Below are 11557 nucleotides of genomic sequence, written 5' to 3' on the forward strand. Positions count from 1 at the left end.
ACCCCCAAGTGCTGTCCTGTTAAAAGCCTGTTTGAAACGTGAAAGGTAACTTGGTTCAAAATTGTGTTCTGTTTGTGCGTCAACCTGTGTTCCAAATATGTATTTGTAAATATCTGTAGACTTTAAAGTTAAAAAACTACGATGATTTGCAAAGACGATAACTAAATGTAACTGTCTCTGTTATCAAAGAGCATCCATAAAATGCAAGAATTTACTGTATATCGAATCAGCTGAAAACACAGCATTATGCCTGAGGGCAGGACTATTACAGTGGCATGTTTTATTGGCATTCCTGAAGCTGCCCTGGTTAAAAACCATAACTGTAACTAAAACGTCTTTTTTTAATTTATGATAAGCAACATTAATCTGAAACATCTGTTGGAAACAGTTTAAAAAATCAATCTGCACAAGGTTTTTCTCGGATTCAAACTACAGTTGTACCGATCTGCTCTATGTAGAAGAGAACGTTATGTATTGACTGAAAACAGCTGGACATTCACATTATAGTATCCTAAAAAACAAGTATTTTTGTGATGATTTTCATATTAATTGCAAATAAATTGTTGTGCCTTCATAAATAAGGGTTTGGTCATCTCCTAGGAAAGCCTTAAAACGAAAACTACAGTATAACATATTGATTCATTAATCACAAATAGTTTTCCACTACTTTTCTTTTAAAGAGAACAATATGTTACAGAAAGTTTAACAATGATCTGCATTGGAAACCACTGTTTGCTTCTGATATGTAATTCAGCATTCATGAACTATAATTTACCAAAGGATGAAAGCAAAGCCTGGTTGCATTTGTGCCTTTTGTTCCTATAGAGATTGGCTATCAATCAGCAGGTTTTCCATAATGTTAGTGACACTGTTGTGTCTTTTTTGTGATGTGCATTCCATTTAAGAAAAAAAAGAGACTAAAAAGAAAATATTTTAAAGTAGTCATTATGGTTCAAGATAAAAGAGGAAATAGACCGCAGCTGGAATACTGTTACGAGCATCTATTTTTATTACAACAGTACATGTATATACAGTAAACAGCACAGTACAAATGCAGACAGAGGAGTGGATGGAAGAGGATTTGGATGTTTAGAAGCACTTTCTGTGGACGATGGAGGGGCCAGCTTCATCGTACTCCTGCTTGCTGATCCACATCTGCTGGAAGGTGGACAGAGAGGCCAGGATAGAGCCACCGATCCAGACAGAGTACTTACGCTCAGGGGGAGCAATGATCTATGAGACAAAATGGAAACAGGAATGTTAGAGTAAAAAGCCTAATGAAATAGCTTTTTTTAAAAGCCGAAGAAACCGCAAACAAGGTACAAACCATTTTACTGTAACATATTGCGAGGGATTAGTTTTCATCTAAACAAAGTCCATGAAGTTGAGAATGGAGAATGTTAACAAGAAGTTAATAGTATAATATAATTTTACCTGCTCTGTATGTTTTATGTTGTTTTTTTATCATTTCACAACTGTTGTGAATAACCTCTTGTTCATTCAAAAGTGGAAGCACTGAATTTATCCAGTGATGATCCATTTCATTTGCATTTGATTTCACTCACCTTGATCTTCATGGTGCTGGGGGCCAGAGCTGTGATTTCCTTCTGCATGCGGTCAGCAATACCAGGGTACATGGTGGTGCCACCAGAGAGGACGTTGTTGGCATAGAGGTCCTTGCGGATGTCAATGTCGCACTTCATGATGGAGTTGTAGGCAGTCTCATGGATGCCAGCAGATTCCATACCTGTTTGATGAAGAGGGAGATGTGAGATGTTGCTTTCCATTCAAATCTGAAGCTCCTTGCGCTGAAAAGTGGTGTGCTTTGTGCTTCAGCTTTGGCACTTGCAGGCTTTATGATTCCAAATTTCAATAGCCTAAGATTCCTCAATAAGAAGTTGTCTTGAACTGGTAAGGGTAAAATAAGTAGGCCTTTGGCAAAGGCAATTATCCTATTTAAGGAGCAGAGGAGGCTTACCGATGAAGGAAGGCTGGAAGAGGGTCTCAGGGCAGCGGAAACGCTCGTTGCCGATGGTGATGACCTGACCGTCGGGCAGCTCGTAGCTCTTCTCCAGAGAGGAGGAGGAGGCAGCAGTGGCCATCTCGTTCTCAAAGTCCAGGGCCACATAGCACAGCTTCTCCTTGATGTCGCGCACAATCTCACGCTCAGCTAGAAGTGAGAAGGAAGAGGAGTGATGCTCCTGACATCTTCAATCGGCAGTCGGATTTGGATTACTTGAAGGAAACTCCTTTTGAATAGTGTTTATCAGAACTATAATACATTTGGGAATATGGATGCTGTTGTATAAATTCATGTGCTCATTTATTTTAACATAAAGGTTACTGGCTTAAATAGGCTTTTTACTGCCATTAGTTAGGCCACCCTTTAATTAATTTAAAAGAAAGTAGTTTTTGGGTTGTGTTTACCAGTGGTGACGAAGGAGTAGCCTCTCTCAGTCAGGATCTTCATGAGGTAGTCAGTCAGATCCCTGCCAGCCAGGTCCAGACGCATGATGGCATGGGGGAGGGCATAACCCTCATAGATGGGCACGTTGTGGGTCACACCATCTCCAGAGTCCAGCACAATACCTGCACAGAACACCGAGAATGATCTATGTTTACCCTATATTGCTCAAAGGAACAAACTGCATTTGCTACAACACCATACATACTGTACATTTCTTTGTACACTTGCAAACATACTATTGTTACACGACCGGGCATGTAACAATTCAGTGAAGTAAACTGGCACTGCCATAAATTGTCAGTAATTATTACTATATGCCATTAATTATATTTCATACTATATTTCTTTCTTCTCCCATATTTTAAAGTCTAATTATCTATCACTGTTACATGGTTTAGCCTTTTAATCTTTAACAATCAATTCCTTTAGCAGGTATAATTTATTCATCACCTATCCATATGTCTCATTATCATTGAAAAACATTTGACTGCATTTACATTTTAATTACTGTTAAAAATACATGATAAAAAATATTTTTCTACGATTAAGCTGCTAATAATGGGGCTAATATCTTCATATGAGATTGTCCATTCTTTTATTATAAAGGAAACAAAGGCATCGCCTGCAGGTACTGACCAGTGGTACGGCCAGAGGCATACAGGGACAGCACAGCCTGGATAGCCACATACATGGCAGGGACGTTGAAGGTCTCAAACATGATCTGGAAAGGGAAACAAGAAAAGTCTGAGTGTATTTTGAATAGAAACGTCTTCACGGTTTACTGGAAGTAAGAAAAAAAAAGAAAAATTCCAATGTCACTGAACCATTTTAAAGGAATATTTAGAGTAGAGTAGTTCAGTTTTTTGTAATACTTTGAGTTTGCTTGTTCAACAAGGACAATAGCTTTCTGGATGGTTATCCTTTTTTTGCATTATAAATATGTATACATCGTGGAGGTATGGGTGTTATATTTTGGTGCACAAGATTCTTGTTCACTGACTGTTGTTCATGCACCCTGTCCTAAAACTCTATCCAAAATGATTAATTTAATGATTGGTTAAGACATAACTTAAATGTCAGCAAGCATGCTAGATACTAGATAAAGTCAACAATTCCCCGTTTGTAGAATTATATAGCTATTCTTACATAGGACTCATTAAAAAAAGCACAATGAAACTCCTTTAGCAAAGGATTAAACAATAGAATTGCCTTTCTGAGGGTAATCTGTTCTATGACTGCTGTTCTCCACTGTTCCATTTACCTGGGTCATCTTTTCTCTGTTGGCCTTGGGGTTCAGGGGGGCCTCAGTGAGCAGAGTGGGGTGCTCCTCAGGGGCCACACGCAGCTCATTGTAGAAGGTGTGGTGCCAGATCTGTAGGAGTTAAGAGAGAGACTAAATAAATGACACAATACATCCTTCTTACTTCAGTACATGATATATAGTGAACATTGTATAGTTAAAGGCATGTTTTGGACAGTTCAAAATTTATGTAATAAGGTAAAACAGCTAAATTATTTTTTTAAGCTACCACTATTTCTATGCTTGATATAAACCTAAAGTAAATAAAGACCAATGTTTGAAAATTTTAAATACTTTTGAAATTAATGCAAGAACATTTACAAATAATTTTCCTTAAAGAGCAAAAAAGCCATTCACGTTTTTGAAAGAGGACAAAAAAGCAGTGTGTAACACACAATTTATACATAAAAAAAATAAAAGATGATATGTGGTCGGCCTTGTTGGTGAATTGTTTGTCTTACAGTTTGCACAGTGTATAGGTGCTTATAAAATAAATGGAATAAGTGCCAAATTAGAATACAGAATTTATATCTGTGTTTATCTCAATGAGCTACAACAAGTTAAAAAAAGAGATCCAGGGCTTCTTAGTGCTAGATGTGTCACTAAATACAGAAGTGGTGTAGCACTGTGAGAGATACATTTTGGATGGCTACCTTCTCCATGTCGTCCCAGTTGGTGATGATGCCGTGCTCAATAGGGTACTTCAGAGTGAGGATACCCCTCTTGCTTTGGGCCTCATCTCCTACGTAGCTGTCCTTCTGACCCATACCGACCATGACACCCTAAGAGAAGCAGAAAGGTGTGAGAATACACTCTAAAATCTGCAGGAGTCTCTTCATGCCTGCTATACAGTACATGCCTGCTACTTGCTATCTGTGCTGCTGGCTGAAAGAGAGTTGAATTTTTTTTTCTTTCAGTGTTCTTGACATTGTTTCCAGTTATTTGCAATGTGAAAATTGTATTATGTTCGTCAAATCATTTCCAAAATAATCTTAAATAATAAAATGCTCCGAGGATAATCCTGGTTTACAATAATCTAAAATAAACATAACTATAAATAATGCAATTGCAAGGAGGAAACGTTAATAAAACAAGTTAAAAGCAATTAAGATCATATTTAAATATTACTATTTAAAGACAATTATTAAAGATGGTTAAGCGTTACGATGCGTTGGTAAATAAAGCTAAGTGTAGACGAATAGAGATGAACGCTGTTTGATGAACGGACTGCAGGGGGGGTTGTACCTGGTGGCGGGGCCTTCCAACAATGGAAGGGAAGACAGCACGGGGAGCGTCATCTCCGGCAAATCCAGCCTTGACCAAGCCAGAGCCGTTGTCGCACACAAGGGCGGTGGTCTCCTCGTCGTCACACATGATTAGTCTGTGCTGGGATGGTCTGTCAGGAGGAACAGCGAGGTAAACGGTGGGATTAAGTCTAAATTCTCACAAAAACAGGGCTAATACACAAAAAATGCCCATGCCGCGAGTCTTCCAGTAAAATTTCACTTTAGTAATTGTTTTCAATTTTCATAAAATAATCTCATAATGAAAACGCAAAAGCTACATCTGCTGTAAGTGAGAAGGGTGTGTTAAGTTTAAAAAGTTCTTTAGTCCACTGTCCATTATATTCACTGTAGTTTGAAATAAATTGTGCTTAAAGGGAAAATAATATATATTTATAATCTGGTAGAATACTTTACAGTATGTCACACTGGTTTAAAATTTACATTTTACGAGACATTTAAAACAACTATCATTTAGTATTATAACACAAATCAATACATTGTGGCAGTTGCTTCTATATATAGCTGTAATGTTTTACTAGGCAATGTATTTATTAAGTCTAGATATTTTTCTTTAAAAACAAGGAAAAAGCTGTTCATTTTGTGGCCATGTTCTTTTTGAGGAATCTCCTTTACAGTTATCTGCTCCTGAATTATATGTTTTGAGAAGCAAACCAATCAATTGTACTTGACAATATCAGATTAAGTTTAGTTTTTAAATAGTTCATTCCCTAAAGATCAATAAGGTATCCTCACCCTGGTTTTCAATGCCAAAAACAGGCATATACAGTAGGACATCCAGTCATCTATTTTAAGACCAGTACTGGTTTTGCAATCCTGTAATTCCAAACTACTCTGTATATAGATCGCCCTCTCTGTAACAATTTCACAGCTGAGAAAGACTGATTCTTTTTAAGTGACACCAGGGCTGGGGTCTTATTCCAGCTGTCCACACAATGTAACACCTCTTCTTAAAGTCAGTATCAGCTTCATTACAAGTTTGTGGAGTTAGGAATGTGTGCATGAGTGATAGGCACAAATATCCTACAAGTTCGCTGAGACCTGAAGCAATCCCTTCCCTCTTTTTCTGCAATTTCTCCATTTTTTTTATTTAGTAATATTGACAAAACAAAATGCAAAATAACTTTAACTAATACTGGATTATAGTTGTTTTTGTGTTCTTTCATATTCGAATTGAGGCATGTTGCCATCATTTCTCATTTACTAGTTTTAATTTTAATCCATTGTAAAGTCAACAGAAGTTCAGCTGTGCAGTCTTTGGCATTTTTCCTTATTTTTAGCAACCAAGCATTTTAATCAACTTTAAATGAAAATATTCTTGAAGTTTACGAATTCAAGTCTATTTACTTGTCTAATAAATTAAAAACAAGCTGTATGAATAATTTCAAGGAGTGTTTTAAGTCTATTGCCTTCCCTCTACTTCACAAATCATCACAGTTCTAACAGTTAATCTTCAGAAATCCTAACCCCCTATTCGAGAGGCTGAGAATGTGCAGTCAATCCTGTCAAGCCATTAAGTATTCCAAAGACACCAGAGGTAGGCACTCACCAAGTTGTATCGCAAGACTGATGCTTCCACTGGGACGAAAGCCTACAGTGAAAGGTGCTCCTTAAATAAGCCTGGAATAGAGGGTCTGGGAGGCGGGCCCAGGAGTTCACACAAGCCCAAATAAGAGCTGCTTAAAAAAAAGGATCCCCCAAGTAAGTGTGTCTGATATGCTGTGACAGGACACCACTAAAATGGAGTGATGCTTCCTCAGAGGTACTAGGCCCCCTGTATAAAACTAAAATTAGGCAGAAAAGTAAACCGACTATATAAAGGACTCTTGATTTATCTGTAATATATGATACGGAGAATTTTGAAATGGTGCAGCCTATGCCATTCAGAAAATACTTTTGGCTATGCTCACAGAGCTAAGATTATTGACTGAAAATCCTGACAGTTGCTTAAAGCAGTAAAACTGTGGGGAACAAATATTAATAACATTTATCTAAGTACAATATGCATCTCTGTATAGGACATAACAATGTATTTAATCTAATATATTTTAGCCATCTGAATACCAGCATCATTATGTTACTTTTCAGTTCTACCACAATGTTCCAATTATGTGAGTGATTCTTTAAAACTTAAACCTGATCTTTTTGTTTTAATTATTTAGCTTTAGTTTGGAAGATTGAGTGTTTGAACACTGTGATGACATTCATTTTTTATCTCTACAGGATTAATGATTTGGAATAAAAAGCTACCAGCAATATTGAAAAAGAAAATGTACCTATGCCAAAAAAAATTGTAAACAAACATTGCAGTGTCTCATGGTAACTAAATCTGTCATGTGTATAAGTTAATATGGATCCGATATATGAAACAAAAGGGTATTATTCAAAAATTTAATAAAATAGTATGCAAATACAAACATGTGACCTGGTAACCTTTGTGCAATTGCCCATGAATCAGTTATGGATTAGAAATACTTCAGTCCTCCTAAATAAATCATATAATGAACTATCCACTGCTCTCTGGTGATGAATTATAAATTAATTTGCAAAAAGATGTAGCAGCAGTGTTTTCTGCATTCATTGAACTAAATGAAGTTAGTTCAGGATGTCGCAGAGATATGACCATCCTGGAAGCTGCTATAACTATAACTTTATGGGGTCTAGTTAAGGAAGCATTTAAGAAGCACTCCCTCAGACTCACAGAATACTGTATATGTCAGTGGGGTAGTACGTTGGTATGTGGGACAGAGCCTAAACATGCGAGACAGCTGAAAGAATGCCAGACTGGCCGCCATCGGACTGGCTGAGAGGGACAGGCCTTGGCACAGCCAGCAGCCCTGTGATTGGCTCAGCTCTCTCCTTTTAGGGGCATGGAGTGTAACAGGTGTCCTTGACTGTGCATCCAGGGCGGATACGGGGTGCTGAATTTGCTGTTGTGGCTCCTTATAAGTCACACCCCCTTCTTCCCTTATTGTACCCTATGAGGGAATACAGACTGTTTTTTCCTATATAGAGTCTTGGCTCATGAACACAACTTACAGGCCTTCTAACATATTTTAAAACTTCCATTTCTAGCCGTGGGCAAGAATGCACCACACCGCTAAGCCGGGGGAGTGGCCCATCAAATTGAAGAACTCTGTGTTGTACATGTCACATTTTAGTAAATGGATTTATTTTCTGCTGCTTTCTTAAATATTGTCTCACCTATCATTAATGTAAAATTATAAGAACTGTTTCATACTGCTTAGTGTTAGTGCAGCCAATTGGCTGCCTTGTTACAGATTAGTGTCATGCAAATAAAAAAGAGCGCTGGATAGTTACATATTTCAGAAAATAGAAAATATGATGTGAATGTGAATTCAGCACAGCAAGAATAGAGTTTTGGACTGGTACATGATTTGTCACACTAGAATTAATCTATAATGACAGAGATCTGGGATAACACAAGGAAATGAGTAGATAAATGTATTTACATATACTGTATTAAAAAAGGATCTTTTCAGTATTTTTTTTACATTTTGTACTGTATAAGAAAACATTCTTATACAGTATTTATTCTACCTGAGCAAACTTCATTATCAAGATTATGAGGCAATATGATTATGAGGCAACATTACTATGAAGAGGAAATATTCACAGACGTTATTCGTAACCTCCTATTTTAGGAAATCCATCAATGTGTCATGTTTGTTAACTATAGTTTTATCTAAAGTGTTTTCAAATTTGAGATGGAATCCATTCTTGCTAACACTCTGGCATGCTGAAAGACCCGTAGGGGGTTATTTGTTCAACCTGTGTTCTGTCAGGGTATATCACAGGATTATGTGAGAGCATTTTTTACCTCCAAACAGGCCTACTGGATTGTGTCAAGCCTCTATTTTTAGATCTTTTTCACAGTATCAACATAGACAGGTGGGGAATGCAATCCTAAAGGATTCCCTGGTACTGTAATGTTCCACCCAATAGATGCTGACAGTGAGGGAGACAGGACTGACATAATCAGCCACTTATTACAGTGACAGATATGAAATCTGATATAAAAGGTTTTGTTCTTTTTCTTTTGTTTAGACAGATTTCCAAAAAAGTAAGTTAACAGACCATATTCATCGTTTTTAAGTTTAATTAATGTGGTTAGGCTGAAGAAAACACAATAGGATTTTCATTTCTTCACAAAGTAATGCTGTGAATGCTGAGTCAGGTGAAGAGACCTACAATGTATCTCTTCCAACATAAGCTAGAAATGTGTAATATGATTAAAAATGGTCTAAATGGCCTCTCACATCTCACAAGTAACCTTTGTCACTTTTTATGTTACCATATGCCCCAGTTACCACCCATATTTGTCTGACTACAAATATGTTTCTGATGTGAATGAATCTTATAGGCTACAGCTTACCGTTGAAATCATCCCCCAATTATGACCATGCTGTTGTCACAGCATGGTCATAATTAGACGTGAAAGTCATGTTAGTTTGTTGAAGGTTGAAGGTTAAACAGTCACCGTAAGTGAAGCAAAGAAATGCTTTTGCTGAGATATTTCAGAATGACGGGTGTTTGAGATAAAGTGTGTGGCCTTGTTGGGGGACCTCCATCCTTATAAGGTTACAGGGGATCACTGAGATGAATGTGCCCTGTGTTTTGGACAGCTGCTGTATGTTTGCCTGTCCACTGTGACTGCAACAAGCCCATTGTCGCAGCTGTTCCTCACAAATGCCTTTCAGCATTCATTATTTTTGTTCACCTTCCTGGGCTGCAAAGATCCGCTGGCCTCAATGCCTGACAAATAATCACCTCTTTCGTTCTCTTTCAGTCTATGACAAACTAAAGGGGGGGGTTAAGGTTTTGTGAATGATTTAATCAATCACACCTTTTTAATTGTGTATCGAATAATTTGTAATATAGTTTAGTGGCTGTATATTATTGTCAATTATGAACCTTTATATGATTTTTTTAGACTTTAATTTACTTGATTGAGAGATTGACCATTCTTGTATATATGTATGTTGAAGTACAAAGAGAGAGAAGGGGGGCAAATAGAACATAAAAAAAAACAGTCAAATTGCTTGTTATACAAGTTCTAATTGTCTACTACTGCATCTTTGTTATTATAACATTACCAAACTTTATATGATTCATTTTTTATGTGCATCCGTTGTAATTGCTATTTTCTCATCAATTCTCTAAAAAGGTTTTATTACTGAACATTTTACTCTGAGATGAAGCTTTTGTTAAAAGGGAAAAGCCAGTGATTTAAGTTAATTCCTTGCTATATTCAAATACAGCATAAATTACACAGTAAAACCCCTTGATGACATCCTGAACTGTGTATCTTCTTCTTGGTGCACAAGGAAAGAAAGATTTGTCTATCAGCGAACAGGGGTTATACATGACTAAAAATCCAAGTGTAGATCAATGTCTCACTGATATGAACTTGTAGACAAATTATCAAATCGACAACAGCTGGCTATGTAGGAAAAGAGATGTGAAGACTGGTGTATGAAAACATTAAGATATCGTTTTTTAGGTATTCCAATATGCCAACAATATACAATTATTTTACTTTTTACATATTAAAGATAATAAGAATGGTCATAGTTTTATCTCCATTTAATTGTTTTTAATTGGCTTTTCATTTTTGTGATGAACAAAAGTAATCTTATTCACGAATATAAGATCACAATTAAAACTATTTTCATATGTAACAAAATTTCCAATAATTGGAGAAGGAAATATATGATGTTCACTACATGTCTGCGTTTTAGCGTATTTGTAATATGTTCCAAAAATCGACAGATCGTTAAATATTAATATAATGTATAACATACATAGTATATTTTTACGTAATATGTGAAATATAACGTTAAATATTTAACTTCTCTTTCACAAGTGTGGGAGGAGTGTTTAGGGCCCTGGATTCCAAACTGGGAGGTTAAGGGTTCAAATGGCGGGTAGGGCACTACTGTTGTACCCAATAAGGTTCTGCAGACAGATTGCTCCACTAAAACACCAAGCTGCATTACTTTAAATGGGTCTAGGTAATAGCGTTACCCACGTAAATTAATAACAAATGTCCAGTATTTTAAACTGTACCTCTTTTTCTACCACGTACGAGATTACTCGTAAATTAAAATAAATTAATTGTAAATGAATGTTTGTTTTAAGAAACCAAACGGTAACTCGCCAGGAAAGAACGTTAGATGCAAACAATTGTGTCTTCTGGAAGTCTGTGTTCATAACCACTTAATCCTGTAATGCATATGATTTTTGAATCAGGGAAGCCGTAATTCACGTTTCACCATTCCCAAGAGAACTCCCGTTTTCAGTATTACAGTACAAGCAAATGCATAATAAACGAATTTGCTAATAATTCTTCCAACCTTAATTGTATTCAATGTAAGTAAAAGAACAGGATGCGCATTCACAACGATAACAACACCACATCTTCGCCCCTGCGGCTGAACGTGATTGCGTTATACCTGCGACAAC

General features: G+C 36.7%; 1 protein-coding gene across 1 annotated transcript; it reads right to left on the reverse strand.

The window, feature by feature from the left end:
* Positions 1 to 991: 991 nt before the first annotated feature.
* On the reverse strand, positions 992 to 6779 carry LOC148653434 (actin, alpha cardiac muscle). The gene is made up of 9 exons (XM_088648430.1): positions 6621 to 6779; positions 5013 to 5163; positions 4421 to 4549; positions 3729 to 3839; positions 3104 to 3188; positions 2428 to 2589; positions 1979 to 2170; positions 1566 to 1747; positions 992 to 1233 (listed from the first exon to the last, which is right to left on the reverse strand). The coding sequence occupies exons 2-9, from the start codon at positions 5139 to 5141 to the stop codon at positions 1090 to 1092; spliced, it is 1134 nt and encodes a 377-aa protein (XP_088504556.1). The 5' UTR covers positions 5142 to 5163; positions 6621 to 6779; the 3' UTR covers positions 992 to 1089.
* Between the last annotated feature and the right edge of the window lie 4778 nt (positions 6780 to 11557).

Source organism: Lepisosteus platostomus, chromosome 10 (assembly GCF_059453375.1).
Source record: "Lepisosteus platostomus isolate fLepPlt1 chromosome 10, fLepPlt1.hap1, whole genome shotgun sequence".
Lineage (NCBI taxonomy): Eukaryota > Metazoa > Chordata > Actinopteri > Semionotiformes > Lepisosteidae > Lepisosteus > Lepisosteus platostomus.